The 21,369-nt window shown below is 37.4% G+C and overlaps 2 protein-coding genes and 1 pseudogene across 3 annotated transcripts; all 3 read right to left on the bottom strand.

Moving 5' to 3' along the window:
- Positions 1–6,195: 6,195 nt before the first annotated feature.
- On the bottom strand, positions 6,196–8,005 carry LOC146323793 (granzyme B-like). The gene is made up of 4 exons (XM_084722913.1): positions 7,855–8,005; positions 6,970–7,105; positions 6,596–6,862; positions 6,196–6,505 (listed from the first exon to the last, which is right to left on the bottom strand). The coding sequence occupies exons 1-4, from the start codon at positions 7,956–7,958 to the stop codon at positions 6,344–6,346; spliced, it is 669 nt and encodes a 222-aa protein (XP_084579039.1). The 5' UTR covers positions 7,959–8,005; the 3' UTR covers positions 6,196–6,343.
- Positions 8,006–12,621: 4,616 nt separating this feature from the next.
- LOC146323792 (granzyme B-like) lies at positions 12,622–14,583 on the bottom strand. The gene is made up of 5 exons (XM_084722190.1): positions 14,436–14,583; positions 14,204–14,354; positions 13,334–13,469; positions 12,954–13,220; positions 12,622–12,863 (listed from the first exon to the last, which is right to left on the bottom strand). The coding sequence occupies exons 1-5, from the start codon at positions 14,491–14,493 to the stop codon at positions 12,702–12,704; spliced, it is 774 nt and encodes a 257-aa protein (XP_084578316.1). The 5' UTR covers positions 14,494–14,583; the 3' UTR covers positions 12,622–12,701.
- A 1,449-nt stretch (positions 14,584–16,032) lies between these two features.
- On the bottom strand, positions 16,033–21,169 carry LOC146323791 (mast cell protease 1A-like; annotated as a pseudogene). Its single transcript, XR_014771206.1, has 5 exons — positions 21,050–21,169; positions 20,813–20,967; positions 20,597–20,761; positions 17,237–17,497; positions 16,033–17,146 (listed from the first exon to the last, which is right to left on the bottom strand). The product of XR_014771206.1 is annotated as a mast cell protease 1A-like (transcript).
- Between the last annotated feature and the right edge of the window lie 200 nt (positions 21,170–21,369).

Raw genomic sequence — 21,369 nt, 5'->3', positions numbered from 1 at the left:
TCTGGAGGATAACTGGGCCACATTTCAGGGTAACAAACTTTTGTTAACCCTTTAGCTACAAATAAACAACAAATGTTAGCATTCAACCACTTACAGTGGTGTTACCCAGTGATTTAAAGAAAGATGAACACTTCTTCACTTCCTCCCACTAAAATATCCTGGATACAAGTGCTGCCATCTTGCACTGGTGATGTTTGAAACAAGAGTCTTAGCAATAGAGACCAGTGTTGGAGCCGTGGTATTGAGTGCCTGCTCACACAGTCAGCTGACTCAATCGCTAGTAGAGCTCAGCTGTCAATGATGACATGAAACCCTGTTTTTATATCATCAAATTACTAATTAAATGTGAACATTTGATGGTACATCAGCACGATAAGAACTAACTAAAATGTAAGGAACCATCTTTGGGAAAAATGTACCTGATGGGTACTCTCATGCTTTAGTTTGGCCTGTGTCTTTTCTATTACTGGTTGTACTTTTCAAAATTCGACGCAGGCAACACTCATTGCAATATTTGTAATACTAAAACAAACCCGGTGAGGGTAACAAACTAAACATGAAATCTGTCTAAAAGCTGACGAGTGCACTGTTCAAAGCCAAGTTTCCCACAGCAGCCACAACATTAACATTAGCATGCCTGCAGCTAGTGCCAAAAATGTTTAACTTAACCCTCCTCTCTGTGTACAACAAAACTTTGAGGTATTGACAACTTCATCAGCAGCTTCAGGTGATTAATTGTAACGGGTGTATTTAGGACCCAAAAGCAGCACACAGAAAATCAGGAACAGTTGGTAATGAACTTTAATGAAGCTCAGGCAGGTGTGGGCAGAAGAAGACACACAGATATTAGTTCTTAGGGCTATGAGTCCACACACAGACACTGAGCTGAGCTGGTCGTCGAAGCAGAGGAGCAGACGAGGAGTGTACAATGTGAATTCTACTGTTTATTGATATAATCAAGCTCGCAATGTAATCTAAAGTAACAAGGCAGGCATGACTGTCAGACTCTTTATATAACTCAAAATACTACCACCAAAGTGTTTAGAACACACACTGTGTTGCATGTAATCTGAACTGCCAAGCATGACAGTTTTCTAAGTTCCACTACATTCAGTGTTTTATTTCCAAGCTTAAATCTGTCAAAGATGTGTGTTGATTTGGTTTACATCTTTCCTATTGTATTATATAACACTATCAAACAGTAACGTTAGCGAGAAAGTGGTTGAATCTGAACCTAAGCTGCTGTTTAACCTTTATAGTTTACACAAGGAGGACTTTCCCATCACATGCCGTTCACGTTTTGTTTAACTTTTTTGTATTCAGGACACTTTCAGCTTCTTGATTTAGTTTATTCTGTGCTTTTTCTCATTATTTATTAATATTACATTGCAACAACTTGTGTTATATGCATTCAAGAAGTATAGAACAAAGATGCAACATCAAAGGACACTTTACTGTGGAAGTTAATATTGGTCTTTATGACCTGGCTGTGTTGGTTTCTGTGAAACAGCACACCCGTACATTTCTTATGAATTTTCATACAGACCAGACAAACCACAGACAGACTGACACAGTTTCCTGTGTCAGTTTTAAGCAATAATGGCCTCCCAGTTGTGAGTTCACAGTTGTGAATAATGTGCTAGAATAATCTCTTTAATTGTTATTTAACAGCAAGTGGTCTGAAAGAACATCATTACTTACAAAAAGTTTAAATTATAACAGTTGGAGCACACGTTATATGATCAGTTTGGGATGTTTTTTTAAGTGTGTCGTATCAATCTGTTTGTTCTCCTTTACTACATACAGTATTTTCTTTTTAATGTTTGATTTTATATAAACTGCGCTTCTACTTTGTATTTTATTCAGTCTGGTCCTTTTATATCTATTACCATTTACTGTTTGCGGAAAATGTCAAACCTTACCAAGTGAACGTCAGTTGGTTACAGCTGCAGGAAATCAAAAATGCAGTGTCATTCTTTTATTAATACTGGAGAATGGACGTGCACCAAATATGACATCAGACATTGTATTGTGGGAGACAAAACTAAACTGTTGACATACTGTATATTTGGGTAAATTCACTCACAGTGGTGAGTTCAAATATCTGTGTTGGTTAATTAATCAAGCAGCACTGGGGAAAATGACAGCCAGTGGTATAAGAGTGGTGGTAGCAGCATTAGCAAACAGTGTAGTTTGACTCCCCTGGATGTCCCCATAGTTAGCTATCAGGGTCAGGGCCAGATTAACACTTCACTGGGCCCCTGGGCAGCAACATTCAAGGGCCCATCATCAAGCAGGGCCTTTTTTTACACTCCTTATTTACATCCAAAGTACATGTCTTAATTACTGCAAAATTGAAATTTGTAGTCTACCTCAAAAACTTGTAAATATTTAATTACATGCTACAATATCAGATATTACATTTTATTTCACTTATGCACATAGTCCTCTTCTATTGGATTGTTATGGGTTATAAAATGTGGATCTGTCTGTAACTGTTAACAGAGCTCCAGTCTGCAGAGGAGTTAATACTTAACTGATAAACCACAGAATAATAGAGGGGCATGAGGCTTCATGAGCAAACAAAGGTTTCATGTTGACACTTTTGTCCATATTCACACACTTTTTTGAATCAGCTGATGTTTTTAGTGGGTGCTGCAAAAGTTTATACTTCTCAAAGTTTTATTTTTTCCTCTAATTTTTCTTGTCTTTACACTCTGCTGTTCCTCTACTTGTCTGAAGTCACAGCCAACAGGATTTCACTCAAAGTGAAACTTTACTTTAGAGTAAAAAAAAAAAAAATGTTGTCTCATCTTTGTACTGCAACTCTGCATCGAGATTTTGTAAATTAATAACAGCAGTAACAGCAGCAACAACAATGTACTTTACACTGTGATGGTTAAATTTAGTCCACAGTGGGACATATACGGACTGAACATGCAAACAATATTTATTGCAGGATGACCAATGAGGGGAGGAGTCCTTCAAACAAGATCTAAACAGCGCCTTGTGCCCTGGGCCCTTGGGAAATTGCCCAGTTGCCCTAATTTTTAATTTGGGTAACCAGGCATCAATAAGGGCAATTACTCCAACCCAGGTTAAGGCAGACAGAGAGATACTGTACTACTGTCAGAGGAGCACTGACTAAGATTACAGCAATTGAATTAATAAAAACAATTGTGTTTCTTTGTTGCTTCCCCCTAATGGCCTAAATAAGTCAAGACATTTGTTCCTAGTCTCTAAAATAATATATCTAATCATTTTTCAAGAAAAAAACACCTGTAGCTAAAGGTAGGCAGGGTAGGACCAGACCACTTTGAGGCATAATGAGGAGGAGCACGCAATCTTTCAAAAAACAAAAACAAAAACAAAACAAAACATTATTTTGCATCTATAATTAGCACAGTTACTAAGTCCAGTACTGACTGACTCTCACATCAAGCAAGGATTATCGCATTTATCTAACAAGTAATGAGCACAGATGTTGTTTTTCACAGCCTGAGACATTTCTTTGAAATCTATAAACCAGATGAACCACCAGAACCACAGTTTCCATATTCACATTTGAGCATTGATGTAGTCACCGTTTTGAAACTAATGCTCTACTTAGTACATGGAGGACGACATGAATGTGCACAAATACACAGTGAAATTGTTAACCTTGTTAAAAAAATATATAATATGTGGTAAAAATGTGCTTCTTCCTGTCCTGTTTGTTTTTTTGACAGCTTGAGTTTGGTGAAAGGATTTGTTATGTAATAGGTAATGCATTCACATTTGTTGTATTTAAATGTATTCGGTGTCTGCAGAATTACACAAGTCTGACTACATTATTCAGTGTTTTAATCTTCACAAATCTGTAATCAGATACAGTAACAAACGTAGTATTTAATGTACATAAATGCAAGTTGTTGCTGTCTAGTTAGCACGTCATTGTCCTCAGCAGAGCGGGCCAGAGTCATTCCATAGTTTCTCTGCTTTTTAAACGGTAATGGGCACCAGTCCATAACTTTATGTCACAAACTGTTTGATATGCCAGCATGTCAGCATGTCTGATTTGTGCAGTGCATTACAAACGTCAAACAATGAATCTGCCATCCTCCTTCAAACGATTCTTTATCTTTGTCACTCACATCTGTGCCCACGCAGAGCTGCCTTGGCCCAGCCAAAGTCTTCTGCATCAGTTTTGTTATCAAGTGAGCCTTACCTTACCTTGCAAAACACCAAAGTGCAAAAGCAAAATGTGGTTTTAGCTGCTAAAATGCTGATGAAAGCTGATTTCTCATGTCTCCTTTCCTCTTTGTAGTGTTGTTTGAAAATACATAACAACATTAAAAATGGTGCCAGTTGCTATGTATGCCTTTCACAAAGCAAACCCATCTCGTTTTTTGGTAAAATAGACAGAAGTGATACAACAACCAAATTATCTGCTTATTTTACATAAGTAAAAGTATTACAGCTAAAAATAAACTAATGAAAAAATAAATTTTAATGAATTTTTCAATTTTCTTTGGCATTTTTTGTCATATACAGATATGAGATGATGATTTCTGGGTAATATGTATGTTGAAGTGCAGTCTCTATTTTATCATGTGATGACTTTGACCATCAGAGTGCAATCTGTGGTTCTCTTTAACCGCTCCACTTTCCAGTTCATCAACCTCAAGTAACTCAAAATACAGCACAATGTTGGTAAAATATATATGCCTATTGGGGTGTGTGTGTGTGTGTGTGTGTGTGTGCGTGCGTGTGTGTGCGTTACTGACAAGCGTACTGGAGACCATCACAACTACCTTACACTATTAAGGTTAATTGTTTCCTCTGTTGTTCAGTCAAACCTTCTCACAGCTGTACAGTACAGTACAGAAATTTAAATATACTAACTAAACCATATTTTTTCCATCTGGTTATCTCAAGGTATCTTTCATTTGGGGTAACAGGTTATCTCAAGGAAACAAAATGTCCTTTTTTTTAACAAGATAAAGAGATAATTATGGTATTATCTTGAGAAAACATGTTGTAATTTGATAAAACAAGATAATTCTTTTATCTATTTAAAGGATAAGATCACCCCAAAAGCAAAATGCTCAATGGTCCTCTTACCTGTAGTGCTCCTTAACCTTTCAGATTGTTTTTGTGTGAGTTATGGAGATATCAGCCATAGAGCTGTCGGCCTTCTCTCAACTATATGATGGATGGTGATGGTGGCACTTGGCTTGTGGTGCAACAGTAATGTCTCTTTCCAGGAATCATGGACTCATGATAGGTCCACAGACAGTGAGCAGTCTTTTGTAGGAACTATTCTCAGTGTGCACTATGTACATGACATTCTTTGCCACTTTATCTTCCAACAGCCTCTTCCAGTATAAACCGATGTTATAAGCCAAATATTACTCTTTCTCTAAAGCAACCAGGCTGCAGCTCTCTCAGCACTCTCATATATATACGAACCTTTATTTACTTTTAAAATTTTATGATTACTAGGAGAATGATATCAAGGTTCTCTGGAGAAAGTCCTCCCACCTTTCATTATCATATTTTGTATTTTTCACACTTTTAACTTTTAAATGGTTTGGAGTTTGAATTAATGCGCTTTCTTGCCCACTCAAGCTGGCTGTTGATGACACCCTAAACCAGGAAGTGAAAGCTGAAAATTGGTACAGAGGCTGAGAGAGGCCTTTTTGTCTGTTTCTTAGATATACGACAGTCTCTTGGACCTGCTTCATCTGCCTGCTTATGGATATGATTAAGCCACATCAAGTGAAACCTTAGTTTGATGAGTTTTGTAAGTAATAAAGTGAGACCAGTTTTCTTTGGTGTGGATGTTCTTGAAACAGCCCACTGAGACATGCATTTGAATTCTGTGACAAACAACATGAACCACAGAAACCACAGTTTTCAGATTAAAGTTTAAGCATCAGCATTCTCACAGTCACAGTTATGAAACGTGTACTCTAGTTTAACTACTTTCATTGATAATGGACAGCTAACAGCTATTATTACTCGCTCTGTTAATGTTTTATTTAACTAGAATCATAGAATTTAAATCTAAGTCTCATAAAAATCTTGCTGAGAGGCTTCATGCAAACAAAAATCTGTAAGAAAAAGTGTCAGATAATACCTTTAATGTGGTGGTTAATTTAAAATAGACTCGTACTGAGAATGAAAAAAAATATTTATTATAAATATTATATTCTACATCAAATGAACCCTTCTGGAGAAGAGTGTGACCACAAAAAATGAAGAACAGTATTTGAAATTTGACAATGAAGCTTTATTTTACATTTTAGATGAAGAGCAAACACTAAAAGAGCAACTTAAACAGCAGTACATCCACTAACATTTAACAGTCGTTTTGCTTGAGAATTGTTTTGATCCAGGAAAGGTATTTTGAGATATTTGTATAGACGTTGGGTACATTTGGGATTTCAATGTCTTTCCTCTTTTTGAAAGACACGACACCAACAGCCGTCCCACCGCACACCAGAGGACCACCAGAATCACCCTGTGAGGACGAAGAAGCTCAGTTTGTTTATTCAAGTTCTACCAGACTAAAAAACAGCTGACATTTCCCACGAGTTGACAGAAAACATACCTTACAGAATCCCTTGTCTGTTTTATAGCCACCAGCACAGATGACGTTGTCCGGAAGATCAAATGGAATACGTTTCCATTGTGTCTTGCAGATCTCCAGGGGAACAAAAGGCACCTCCACCACTTGCAGCACATCAACAACTTTACCACTAGTCTTTGTTTGACCCCATCCAGCCACTCTGCACTTTGCTTTATTTTTTATGTTAATCTCAGACTTTGGAAGTTGAACTGGTTGTACTCTTTTGTTCAGTTGAACTTTTTTCGACAGCTGGAGACACACAAAGTGAAAATTAACAAATGGCAAAGACAAATTTATAGCACATTCTTACTCTCCGTCAGATACGAGACTGTTAGGCTGATTAAATATCTACTTACTTTGAGGAGCATGATGTCGGCACCCATTTTTACGTTGCGATAAGATGGATGCTTGCATGTCTTCACAGGGTATCTCATTGTTTTATTATCAACCTTCTTGAGATTGTGGGTGCCAAGAACAACATCTGTAGGATTCCTGAGTGAACGACCAATGAGAGGTTGTCAGTAGTTTTTCTTGAATTATTCCAACAAAACAAATGAAATACATAAAATGCTAACACTAATCTTTTTGAGGTTAGATTTCTGTCCTGTTACTACTTTGATGTGCAGACATTCTGACCTCCCTGCACTGAAAAGGTCATACTGAGTGCAGCACAAATCCAGCAAGTGTTTATGGTGCACTTTAGAGCCAAAAGTCAGTGGACGGCTGACCATCACATTTATATGGTAACCCTGTGTCATAATTTCTTGCCTGCGTTGACAGACAAATGTTTCTTGAAGACACTTTGGTTAGGGAAAGATTGGGGATTTTGGTTTGGTTTCATTGATAAAACCACTTTGGTTAATTTTAGAGAAAGATCACAATTGTGGTTAGTTTTGAATAATGCTGTCATTACTTCGACTAGATAGTGCATTGCAAGATTGTCCATTCTGATTGAAAACAAATGAAATGCATTATCAGTTAACATTTTACTAGTAAATTCAGTGCCAAAATTCTTGTGACTAGCCCATACAACTTTTTCATTATGTTAAAAGAAAACATATTTTGGTCAGTATTTTGTTTCCTTCAGAATGTATTTGTTGTTCTAAATGAGTTGTATATAAACATAATTTCCAGGACACAGGGCTGAACATGGAGTTGGACTCCCCTTCTTATTTTGGTTTGATTTTCATTTACATTACATTGATCAAAGATTGCTGGAAGAAGAAGGTACATTAACTCACGAGCCTTCACAGTGCGCAGCAGTGAGCACAAAGTCTTCACTGATGAGGAATCCTCCACATACATGATGACCTGCATGGTTCTGCACTGAGGCCATGTACAACATTAGCTTCTCCGGGGCCTTTTTACCTTTTATGATTTCATTCCCAAGTGCTGTAAAGATAAAAATAAAAAAAGATGAGTTCGTGTAATATTTTTAGACCTGAGATGTATAAGCAGATTTGGTAATCTTACCATTAAGTCCAAGAGATGTCAGAAGATGAAGAAGCAGAAACTTGTGCAGAGCATGCATCGTGCCGGCAGTCAACCCACCCTATGTCTTTAGGGTGGGTGTCATATCGACCCTTTTATACAGCAGTATTTTCAGTAATTGACCCTGTGGTTTTCATCTTCTTCACTTCGACTTCTTTAACCGCATCCTCGGGGCGTCATTGCAACCTTTACTTGTGCTTGAGTGCGTGTGGTCAGTAAAGAAAGCGGTGTAATGCAGTGTTGTCATTTCGCAAAAAATTAAACCCTGTGGCCTCATCAGCCTGAGGCACATATGACTATTATGCAAACAGCATGTCATGGGTTTAATATTGGCTGTAATATTATTCTGTTTATTCTCGCCTACATTTAATTTCATTCAATATTTTCATTTTCATTTCTGTATCTATGACACTTTTTCTGAATTTTGTCATTTATTTTCTCGCAGCTTGGATATCACTTAAATTTAAGCTTAGTTTAAGCTTAAGTGAACTTTATATTGATGAAAATTCTTTGTTAACAACCTTATTTGATCTTCTTAAGTATGACCTTTGGGCTGTTGTTGAATTGTGTCACTGCTATGTTGCACCAGAAACTGAGTAATAAGTGGAAACCACAGTTTCTAGCTTCAGGGTTGTGTGTCTGTGTTCTCACAGTTATGAAACTAATACTCTAAAGTCATATGATCATTGACTGACAACAAGAAGTCTATAATCATCATGACTCATAACTCATCTGTAAGTGTTTCATTTGACCACACTGGAACACTTGTATATGGCAGTATTTTGATTAAATGTATTTAAAATCTGTATTTAATAACTCTTGAGAATCTGTAATTTGTATTTTGGTGGGAAGGAAAAGGAAGATGTCATTTGTACAAAAGGCTGTGAAGTTTTTTTTTAGAGCTTGTGTTTGTGTATTTGAAATACTTAAAAAAAAAAAAAAAACATAATCTATCTCAGTGGTTCCCAAACTTTTTCTGGCATGCCCCCCTTACAGAAGCTGAAAAAAGTTTGCAGTTTTGTCTTGCAGCATCTTGCTGCAAGACAAAAGTGTTAACCGCATCTGCTTCATCCACCTCTCTATGTCTAGTTTATGAAACACTGCTCACCATCAAGATGATTATACCATTTATCGTTTGCCTGCCTGAGAAAATCTGTTACTTCAGGGAACAGCTCAGAAAATTTTGCCAAAATGTACCTCTGCTCCAGCTCGTTCTTACCAGAAGGACATGCTTGTTGGCTGCAAGTGCAAGCAGCTTATTCCAACTGATATGTCTGTTTATCGTTGGGTGGCGTCCCCTACTGGGCAGAGTAACAACCAGTACCTATATATTCTTTGGTGAAGAAATGCTTGGCACAGCCCCCTGAGACATTTGTTGGAAATCTACCCGCCAGATGAGCCATAGAAGACACTGTTTGCGTGTTCACATTTCAGCATTATTGTTCTCAAGGTTATGAAGCTAATGTTTCAGTTGAAACATGCAGGAAAGCATGGACATGCACAAACACAAACACAGAGACCAAAATAATTAACCTTGTTTTACATCTAACAAAATATATAGTTAAAAAATAGACATTTTCTGTTCTATTTTTAACAGTTTGACTTTAGTTAAAGGATTTGTTATGTAATAGGTCATCCATTCACATTAGTTGCATTTAAATGTATTCAGTGTCTGCAGAATTATACAAATCTGACTATGTTATTCAGTGTTTTTCTCTCCACAAATCTATAATCAGACACAGTAATAAATAGTATTTAATGTACGTATATGCAAGTTGTTGCTGTCTAGTTAGTACAACATTTACTCAGCAGAGAGGCTCTAAATCATAGTTTCTCTGCTTTTTGACCATTAGTGGGTGCCAGACCATCACTTTCTGTCAGACACTAGTTGATCTACCTGTCAGTATGTCTGCTTCTTGCAGTGCATTACAAACCTCCATCCACTGAAGTCAAACCACAAGTCTGTCATACTTCTAAAAATGATATAAAGTCTCTGCCCCCTGTCACCTTGTGGGCAAATAACTCTTTGCTCAGCTGTGTTTCAGAGTCTGTGAGAAAATTGTACCATAGACTATTGAAGAAATAATTTTAAAATTATAAAGCCTAATAAATCTAAACAGACCTGCAAAGTGCGCACGGGACAGGATCACAGCTGTCAGATCGTCTCTGTCAGATGAGTCAGCATGACAGCTGGAGCAGCTGTAGTGTTCGTGTCTGTGTGTTTGTTATGATCCAGAAAAACAAGGATTAAACAATTATGATCTATAACAAACAAAATGCACAAGGCACTGTATTTGACCACACGAGTCCGGTCCGGTGCATTTGTTAATGCACTTTCTTGCCTACTCGAGCTACCTGTTGGTGACACCTGAAACCATAAAACGAAAGCTGAAAACTGGCAAGTATAAAGACTGAGAGAAGTAATTTTGTCTGTTACTTAGATATATGACAGTCTCTTGGCCCTGCTTCATTTACCTGTATATGGATACTGTTCAGCCACATCAAGTGAACTTTAGTTTGATGAGTTTTATAAGTGATAAAGCGAAACCAATTTGACTTGACACAGCCCACTGAGACATGCATTTGAATTCTGTGTCAAACAACATGAACCACAGAAACCACAGTTTTGAGATTAAAGTTTGAGCACCAGTGTTCTCACAGTCACAGTTATGAAACATGTACTCTACTTAAATTACTTTCATTATTAATGGACAGCTAACAGCTATTATTACTCAGCCTGTTACTGTTTTATTTAACTAGATTGCAAGTTTAAATTAAGTCTCACGAAAATCTTATCGAGTGGGGATGGAAGCATGATGCACACATGAAAATATACATCAACAAATATACAACAAAACACACACATGCACAAACACATGTAGGAAGAAAAAGTGTTAATACATTTAACATGGTTGTTAAAACCAAAGAGGCTCCTACTGAAAATGAAAGAAAGGTTTTTTACATTAGGGTAAATTTGACTTGTGCATATGCTGTACATCATCTCTATAGATAATAAACCAGTGAAGAGTTGCCCCATAGTCTAATCAAGTGAGTTGGATTCTGGGGTTACCTTTTCAACCAATTATAAATCTACATCAAATTACCTTAAAAAGATTTGATTCCACTTTTGGACGAATATAAATGCACCTGAGTTAAAGCTAGTTTGTCAGATGTTGTTAGGCATCCTAGATTAATAAAATAACATGAACACAACATGTACAATGAATACAATAAATCAAGACTTTTGCAGCCATTCTACACACATTGAATTCTTTTATTTTAAAAATCATTTACAAAACAGTTAAACTTTTAAGCCTTTCAGGCGAACAACATGAGCAGATAAAATCTACCAGCAGACGATAGAGGAACTGTATCGAGTGTGCTTCAGTACTGACATTGCTCGTTCTCAGTAAGCCATTTCTTACAGTAAAATGACTGATATGAGGGGGACTTTTATGATTACAGAAAAAGACAGCCTTGTTCAAGGTAGTTTAATTAGACGGGACTGTGCACTCACCTTTAGCTGCAGCTCTGTTTGTGGTAGAATTGAAAGTGATGAAACCAGATAAAAGCATCAGAGCAGAACCATGCGTAATCTAATTCGCTCAATAAGCATTTTTGTATGTGCTGAGCTTTTCCCAGCTAATCAGCTTATGCCTCTTTAGAATATGATAATGACAACAACTGAATGGCTTCTTGTCTAAAGTTTTGTGCTTGTTTGCATAATGATTTCAGTGGGTTTAAGGTTGCAGATTGTATATTGGACCAACTTATCAGGTGATGTGGGACAGAACCATTAAGTAGAAGTTTATCATAGCAGCCTCAGTTAATGGGCAGTGTCTTAGAAACCTGAAATTTGCCAAATTAAATTTATTGCACACTGTTCTAATGTGGGTTTTGAAGTTAAGGTTGGAATCCATGATTACTCCTACATATTTGTACTTAGTTATAATTCATTTCCTGACATGAGCATGTCCTGTTCAGTGTTTACATTGTGGCTTTCTGAGAAAAACATGCAAACTAATTTGGACTGAGATTGTTTCATAACCAGTTAAAAACTCATTGTAGTAGCTTTAAATAACTTAAATGTAAGTACAGGAAATAAAGTACAGTATTTGAAAACTGACACTGAAACCTTGAAGGAACAAACACTGACAGAGCAACTTAAATGCAGCAATATTTTATTTATGATTATCTATGAAGTGTTTCAAGCAAAAAATGAGAAAAGAAATTAGAAACAAAGTATGTCAAGTCTTAAAGGTACAGTAACTGTCAAAGATAGTTCATTGTTGTGTCTGATATTCAGGTCGTCATATGCTGATGTTTCAGGAATGAGACTCGACTATCCTAATGACTTGTGATTGGACACAGCCTCCTGAGATTTTCTGAAGCTTTAAAACAGAACTAAGAGGATGAGCACAAGTCTAGTTTTCTCTTGGACTACTTGAATTACATTATGCCAAAAAAGAAGCTGCCTACCCTGGCTTTAAAAATGCTATTCTGTAAAAGTGAGAGTTAAAGTGCCAGCTGCCCTAATGCTAAGTGGAGGGCTGTTCCTGAGCTCAGAAGACCAAACAAATATGATGAATTCTCACATTTAACATGTCTTTTTCTTGAGAATTTGTTTGATCCAGGGAAGGTATTTTGAGATATTTGTATAGACGTTGGGTACATTTGGGTAGTCACAGTTTCCCCTCATGTTGAAAGACACGACACCAACAGCCGCCCCATCGCACACCAGAGGACCACCAGAATCGCCCTGTGAGGACGAAGAAGCTCAGTTTGTTTACTGAAATTCTACTAGACTAGAAACCAATTTACATTTTCCACAAGCAGACGGAAAACATACCTTACAGAATCCATTGCGTGTCTCATAGCCACCAGCACAGATGACCGTCTCTGGAAGATCAACTTTAAGACTCTTCCATTGTGTCTTGCAGATCTCCAGGGGAACAAAAGGCACCTCCACCACTTGCAGCACATCAACAACTTTACCACTAGTCTTTGTTTGACCCCATCCAGCCACTCTGCACTTTGCTTTACTTTTTATGTTAATCTCAGACTTTGGAAGTTGAACTGGTTGTACTCTTTTGTTCAGTTGAGCTTTTTTCGACAGCTGGAGACACACAAAATCACAAAGTGAAAATTAAACTAGTAAAAACCAATTTATAGCACATTCTTATTCTCCATCAGATACGAGACTGTTAGGCTGATTAAATATCTACTTACTTTGAGGAGCATGATGTCGGCACCCATTTTTACGTTGCGATAAGATGGATGCTTGCATGTCTTCACAGGGTATCTCATTGTTTTATTATCAACCTTCTTGAGATTGTGGGTGCCAAGAACAACATCTGTAGGATTCCTGAGTGAACGACCAATGAGAGGTTGTCAGTAGTTTTTCTTAAGGTGTGCCGTCAAAATAAATACTAAAAATGCTCAAACTGGTCTTTTCACAAAATATTATAAAAGACAGCGTTCACAAAACCTTGCCGGACAAATTTATAGTAGAATTTATCGTTTCTGACTGTGTTATTTCCTAAAATTATTTCCTCAAAGCACTTTGGCTGGGGTTAGGGAAAGATGAGAATTTGGGGTAGGTTCAGGCAACAAAAGCACTTTGGGTATGGTTAAGGAAAGATTTGGGTCAGTTTAGGCAATAACAGGTCCTTTGTTAGGGTTAAGGAAACATAATCTATTTTTGTTTAGTATTAATTTAAAAAAAATCTCATCTCTCTAGTCACCACTGACTTTTGAATAAAGCTGTCATCACTACAACTGGACAGTATACTGTAGGATTGCCTATTTTGGCAGAAAACAAATGAGAAAACAGTTTACCGATAAAGTCAGTATCAACATTTTGCAGCTTGTCAGTATGTTAATTAACAACATTCCCTATTAAGGCAACAGAAAATGTATTTTAATCAGCATCCCGTTTCCTTCAAAATGTATTTGTTGTTCTAAATGAGTTGTATATAAACATAATTTCCAGGACACAGGGCTGAACATGGAGTTGGACTCCCCTTCTTATTTTGGTTTGATTTTCATTTACATTACATTGATCAAAGATTGCTGGAAGAAGAAGGTACATTAACTCACGAGCCTTCACAGTGCGCAGCAGTGAGCACAAAGTCTTCACTGATGAGGAATCCTCCACATACATGATGACCTGCATGGTTCTGCACTGAGGCCATGTACAACATTAGCTTCTCCGGGGCCTTTTTACCTTTTATGATTTCATTCCCAAGTGCTGTAAAGATAAGAATAAAAAAAGATGAGTTCGTGTAATATTTTTAGACCTGAGATGTATAAGCAGATTTGGTAATCTTACCATTAAGTCCAAGGGATGTCAGAAGATGAAGAAGCAGAAACTTGTGCAGAGCATGCATCGTGCCGGCAGTCAACCCACCCTGTTGTCTTTAGGGTGGGTGTCATATCGACCCTTTTATACAGCAGTATTTTCAGTAATTGACCCTGTGGTTTTCATCTTCTTCACTTTGACTTCTTTAACCGCATCCTCATTGCGTCAGTGCAACCTTTAAATGTCTTATAGTGATGAGTGCATATGGTCAGTAAAGAACTAAGGCATAGTGCAGTGTCATTGTTACATTAAATAAGAAGCCTGTGGTTCTGGTTCACACATATAAATGTGAAATAGTCTGTAATATTAATGTTTTTATTCCACTCTTCTATATTTCAATTAATTTATTCTCTCGCAGCTTGGATATCACTTAACCCCTTTAACTTTAGTGAACTTTAGTTAGATGAACTGTAGTTCTTTGTAAGAGATCTTCTTTTGAGCTGTTGGCTTTTGTCACTGAAATAACTAAACTAAATTAGTAACGGAAACTGCTGTTTCAACCTTCAGGTTTGTGTCAGATTTCTCATAATTCTGAAACTGATGCTCTAAAGTCATGTGATTTTTGAATGACAGACAGAAGTCTAAGGGAGCAACTTGACTCATCTGTCAGAAAATGTGTCTACACTCTTCTCGTATATTGAATACTGCTGCACAAACCAGTCACACAAATACAACTACACTCAAACCAGTAGAATCGCTCTTTAAAAAAGAATCTATGAGTGAAAATGATCCTCTTTTCACCACTGCAGTATACTAGAGGAACATAACCTATATAGCAGGACTGTCCAGTGACTTGGACCGTCCCGGGCAGCAGGGATGGGTCAACTTGTCTGCAACCAGTATCCATACACACACACACACTTGTGAATGTCTGTGTGTATTTCCACAATGTAGATCCTGTGGGATGTCTGTCAAGTTTGATGTCTGCATTTAATCTGATGTTTTGTAATGTTTTGTCATGTATTGGTCATTTGTTTTGTTTTTTGTTTTTTTTTGTTCTCTCTGTCACCTGCCTTGGGGCTGCGGATCTAAATTAGCATTTGTGCTAACTCTGGAATTTTAACATCATGTATTACACACTGATGTTCATTAATACACTCTGTCCCTGTTAAATAAATAATTTAAATTAAATACGAGTACAAGTTTACTTAAGCTCGACAAACAAATTAATCAACCAATTCTCTAAATATTATCAACTGAATTTTATTTGGCCTGCAACTATGTGACACAACCCACAATCAAAAACTGTTTCTTGGAAATGAGACTATCTATCTTTGAACCACAGAAACCATAGTTTCTAGCTGCAGATTTAAGCATTGATGTTTCCACAGTCACACCTATGATACTAAAGCTCTTTTTTCATCATATTAAATAGATAACACTCTCAGTGATGTCTGTTGATGATACAATTGATAATTGATGTGAAGTAAACATGTTTTTTTTTGTGAAATATCATTAAAAACGTCTCTTTTGATTGTAGAAACTGTAAACTTTATGCAAATATATACCAAACACTAGTTGAATTTGTGCTGCATCCAGTACTTTGAGAGCAGTGATAGGTCAAGGCCAAGGTCAAAGTAATCTTTATTACCCCTGAGGGGCAATTTGTTGCACAGCCAGAAGAACATAATCATCATCACAACATACAATAGTTTACACACCAACAAAACATCTTAAACTCTCCACACAAAGGATAACTGAAGTCAGTAAGAATTGCCTGGGCCTTCATGGTGGCTCCGACTCTAAACACATGGGTGAGATTGTTCAGATGTGTGCTAACATGGTCAGAAATAATACATTAAGCTTAACCTGAGAGATTTTGTTAATAGTTTCTTTGCATTACTGAAAGGTATTACAGGAGGAAACACATTTTTCATAACAATGTGACATTGCAATGCATGCACAATACAATCAAATTGTATGCAAACAGTTAAAAAACAGTTGACCCTTGCTAAGTCCTCTCTGCTGCTCTGTGCACCAATAACAGTTGAGCAAGTTTGGTTCCCCACAGCACCACAGTCACGGTCAACCCTCACCGTTCTTGTACTTATGCTATGTGCTTGGCTCATCTATGTTGAAAAGAAAACCGGATTTTGAAGATGGTTAAAAGATGCTGGGGGATCTGTGAAAGCATTGTACAGTCACCAAAATGTTAGATAATGATGGATGTAGATAAGCGAGCAAGTTAGTGAGCATTTTGCTACAGAGCACAACACTTGCTAACTAGCTAGCTAACAAATGGTGTTAAATCACCCAAAGACAACCCTAGCACATAGTGTAGGACAGGAAAGGGGAAAGCTGACAGTCATGGATAGGAGGGAACAATTGATTAGAGAAAGTCTTGTGAGATTTGTATGTGTTGTACACCTTGCACCTTGTACAAACTTATTATGTTTTATAATGTGACAACATTGTGGACAAAGTCTGGTTATAGGTTTAGGGACAGAAAACACTTGGTTAGGGTAAGGAAAGAAGGGACAGGACTTAGGAAGGGTCAGTTTACAACATTGTTCCTTTTAACAGTTCTTTTTGTTGAGAATGTTGTTTATCCAGGGAAGAAATTTTGAGATGTCTGTATAGACGTTGGGTAAGTCTGGGTAGTCACAGTTTAATTTGTTGTTGAAAGAAACAATACCAACTGCCAACTTCCCGTTGCACACCAGAGGGCCCCCGGAATCACCCTGTGAAGAAGAAGCTTTATTATACAAAATATTGCCAATTTTTTAATTGCAAACCAGTTGGTATTTTTCATGACAGGACAGAAAACATACCTGACAGAATCCTTTCTTTGTCTCATATCCACCTGCACAGGTAACATTGGCAGGAAGGATATTACGCCATGCCCTCTGACAGATACCCAGGTTGATGATAGGAACGTCCACCTCTCGCAGATCATCAACAGCTTCACCGCCATTTCTTGTGAAACCCCATCCAGCTACTCGGCACTTTTTGTTTTCTTTAAGCTTTATTTCCTGTCTTGGAATTTGAATTGGCTTGATTGCTTTTTTGCCCAAGCGAGCTTTCCTGGACAGCTGGAGAAATAAAATAAGAGAGTAAAAGTTAAAAACTGGCCATGACTCATTTCATAACATAGCCTTTTTTTTCAGCAGACTTCAAATTAACAAGCAATTTCTGGAGGACAGAGCTGATGATAGTGCTGTGAACTTTGAGTCTTGTGTTGTTCTCAGTATATCCTTCCTCTTGTGTTAGCTTTCCGTTACTATCTCTTATGTTAACGGGTCAGTTTTGACCCGTGTCTTGAATCAGCCATAAAATACCCTAAAAACAATTATTTATCATCCAATTTGTTTCTTATCTCTTGGTTACCTTGTTAGGCTTCCCTATCCATGAAAAGTTTGGTTTTAATATTTTTGTTGTGGCCCCCCGGGCCTTTCTTTTGAAAGCATAGCCCTCGTTTTCAATATAAAAAAACTGTCAAATGAACATCAAGAGGATTATATAAATAAATAAAAAGTTGTTATGTTACCTGACTGTTACTGAGGGGTATTAGAACACATCTCTTAAATGTTCAAAAAAATTATTTTTTTAATTTTAATATTATTGACTATAGTAACATCTATGGTGTTACAGGTCAGGTTTGACCCATATATATTAGTATTTTTCTTTTCAAAAATAGAACTTAATACAAATACAAAATGAAAAGCAGAACAGGTGTCCATCCATCCATTTTCTGTAACCGCTTATTCCCAAACGGTCGCGGGGGGCTGGAGTCTATCCCAGCTGACATTGGGCGAGAGGCAGGGTTCACCCTGGACAAGTCATCAGTTCATCACAGGGCTGACACATAGAGAAAGACAACCACTCACACCTTCGGGCAATTTAGAGTCACCAGTTAACCTAGCATGCATGTCTTTGGACTGTGGGAGGAAGCTGGAGAACCTGGAGAGAACCCACGCAGACACGGGGATAACATGCAAACTCTGCACAGAAAGGCCCTGCCCCAGCCAGCTGGGGGATTCAAACTCAGGACCTTCTTGCTGTTAGGTGGCAGTGCTAACCACTGCACCACCGTGCCGTGCCGCAGAACTAGTAATAATACGAAATGTAGATTTGAAAGGTCAAACAAACAACAACCAATCAAGCAAATCAAACCAGCAGAAATCAAGTACTAGTTCCATAAAAACTCTATGTGCAAGAACATGCATGTGTATGCATGTGTGTTTAGATGCATGTGTGGCAAAAAATGACACTTTTAGTGTGTTCTTTGCAGAGATATTTTTTGCAGAAGAGGCACAATTTACTTGTACTAGGTCCATAAAAAGTCTCTGTGCAACAACATGCATGTGTACGTGTGTGTGTTTAGATGCATGTGTGGCAAAAAATGACACTTTAAGTGTGTTCTTTGCAGAGATATTTTTTGCAGGTGAAGCACAATGTGTTTGTCTTTCTGTCCTTATAGTAAATCTTCTTATTGTTACATGCTGTAAACTGGAGATGTGGACTCTGCAAGTCACCAACCCTAAACTGAATTGGCCTTATGTACCTAGACATGTCCGTCTTTGTTTGGTCAAACAGGCAAAGAGAGAAGCCCCTAACTGAAGCTCAAGTGGTTGGAGGAACAGCTGGCTGTGGGCTGTTGGCTGATAGTTTGTTTATGATTTCAGTTTTGGCACTTATTATTGTTTTATAATCTTGTATTATAACTGGGTCAAAACCGACCCTAACAACACAAAGGTCATAATTTTAACCAGAGCATTTTATAATTTAGTAAAATTATCATTTTTTTTATTTTATTTTGTTTAAATAGAAGTTCCTGACAAAGTCAAAAAGTCTTGATGCAATAAACAAAATTTATGTAGTACTTTTATGAATTTAAAATCAAAAACGGGTCGGTGCCGACCCCAAAACGAGAGGAAGGATATACTGGTCCAGAACTCTAAATATATCAAACTTACAAAGATTTAAAGTTTTCCAGTATTTGGCGTTGCACACCTCTCAGGTCACAAGAGTGCAGCGCACACTAACAGGATATCTTTGTATTGAGTGTAAGTATAGCAATTAATGCTTTATTATATTCCCCAAATATTAAGCTGCAGGATACATAAAACTGATAACTCAGGAAAGAATTGTACTTTATTTACTGTGATAATTGTTTTGATGCAACATGTATTATTTTTAAAGTATGTAAAGAAAAATCTGCCATCTTGTTTTTATGTTGTATCATGACTGTAGCAAAGATAAGACATGATATGGAGATGATTCAGATTAACCAATATTGTTTTGCATACTTAATCAATATGACATGAATGTGTGTGGCCGCACAAGACAAAAGCAGATCCCAGAAGCTAGAAGCTTGTCACCTAGCAAGGTGAGTGGGCATCGTCTTTGAGTATCCAGCTCCTCTAATACCCTTATTCCCAAACATATACCCCCAGGGGTACGTGACGTGATGTTAGGGTACGCAAAAAAACATGTGATTTGCAAAATACAGGCACAGACTGTGTGTGGAAAGTAAGTGATGCATCTCAAATTCACCCAAACATTGCAGAGCTATGTGCATCCTCTCAAGCACATCATTCCCATTAACCTGTGTTGAGTATTTGACAGTTTCAAGTGTATTTCACATTTAGGGTATATGTACATATGTGTGGAGGCCTTATAAACATGAAAAAAAAAATCAAGGAAGCTACATAGCTGGATGTTGAATGTCTGAAATGGTATGTGGGGGTGTGAAAAGTTTGAGAACTGCTCTAAAACATCTGTGTTATGTACTAGGGATGCTCATGACAACTAATTTTCCTGACCATTAAAAGGAAGTATTAATTTAGACTAGTTGACTAGCAGGCTCAGACAGGAAAACATGTCAGTCAGTCACCATCTGCACTGTTTAAACCACACCAAACTATGTCACATTGTCCTCGAGTGAGCTTTTAAGACTTTTTAAGGCTATAATGCTTCCATTTTGATCAGTGGCCCTTAGTTTAAAAGCCAAATTGGCAGGAGAAGTTGAAGGATTTTGTCAGCAATGACAATTTGAGTATATATGGCAGCTTCCTGGAAGCAGTATACATTGTTTCATTGAATCTTATGGTGTTCAACATAAATGCAAGCAATCTGACTGTAAAGATCTATGATTTCACGACTATGATGCTGAATAGATATCTGCTTACTTTGAGGAGCATGATGTCATTCCCAGATATAATTTTCTTGTAAGATGGATGTTTGCACGTCTTCACAGCATATCTCATTGTTTCATCATCAACCTTCCTCAGATTGTGGGTGCCAAGAACAACACTTTTAGGTTTCCTGAATACATAATTATTGAGAGAAACTGACTTTAGTTCATATTTAGATGAATCAAAGAATTCTTGAAGAGGAAAGGTAACTCACCATTTGTCACAATGCGCAGCAGTGACTACAAAATCTTCACTGATGAGGAATCCGCCACATATATGATTTTCATTCTCATCCTGCACCGAGGCCATGTACATCATTGACTTCTGCTTGGTCTTTTTACCATTTACGATTTCACTTCTGAGTGCTGAAAAGATCAGAATAACATTCAAATTAAGTAGTGTCTCATTTGTGAGCTGGAGAACAATGATCAGATCCAGTAATTTTACCATTTCCTCCGAAACATGTCAGAATGTAAAAAAGCAAGAACTTGTGCGGAGCGTGCATCGTGGTAGGCAGAAAACTCAAGCTGTTGTCTTGGTGTTGTTAGACCCCTCTATGCATCAGTTTGACACCAAAAGAACCTGCGGGTGTCACATTCTTCACCTTGACTTTAGTCATATCCTGTGTTTCTTTGTGCAGTTTTAACTCTTTTGTAGTAGACATGCAGTACTGCCATTGTTATCAGTTTAGCAACTGCTTGTGATTTTAACACAATCAGTCACATGAATGCATCATCCCTCTTTCTCATTTCATTCAGTCAACATTT

The sequence above is a fragment of the Lutjanus erythropterus genome, chromosome 7, assembly GCF_056507025.1.
Source record: "Lutjanus erythropterus isolate fLutEry1 chromosome 7, fLutEry1.hap2, whole genome shotgun sequence".
In the NCBI taxonomy this organism is placed as follows: Eukaryota; Metazoa; Chordata; class Actinopteri; order Lutjaniformes; family Lutjanidae; genus Lutjanus; species Lutjanus erythropterus.
The sequence above is the reverse complement of the archived record's forward strand: the minus strand, read 5'-3'. Positions and strand labels throughout refer to the sequence as shown.

What these genes read in the sequence shown, in the direction of transcription:
- LOC146323793 (XM_084722913.1), bottom strand. Translation starts at nt 7,958, where the DNA reads ATGTTGTACATGGCCTCAGTGCAGAACCATGCAGGTCATCATGTATGT. An exon ending in CCGACATCATGCTCCTCAAA is followed by an intron (nt 6,863 to 6,969) that starts GTAAGTAGATAT and finishes GTGTGTCTCCAG; the next exon opens with CTGTCGAAAAAAGTTCAACT. An exon ending in CAGACAAGGGATTCTGTAAG is followed by an intron (nt 6,506 to 6,595) that starts GTATGTTTTCTG and finishes TCGTCCTCACAG; the next exon opens with GGTGATTCTGGTGGTCCTCT.
- LOC146323792 (XM_084722190.1), bottom strand. Translation starts at nt 14,493, where the DNA reads ATGCATGCTCTGCACAAGTTTCTGCTTCTTCATCTTCTGACATCCCTT. An exon ending in CCGACATCATGCTCCTCAAA is followed by an intron (nt 13,221 to 13,333) that starts GTAAGTAGATAT and finishes GTGTGTCTCCAG; the next exon opens with CTGTCGAAAAAAGCTCAACT. An exon ending in CACGCAATGGATTCTGTAAG is followed by an intron (nt 12,864 to 12,953) that starts GTATGTTTTCCG and finishes TCGTCCTCACAG; the next exon opens with GGCGATTCTGGTGGTCCTCT.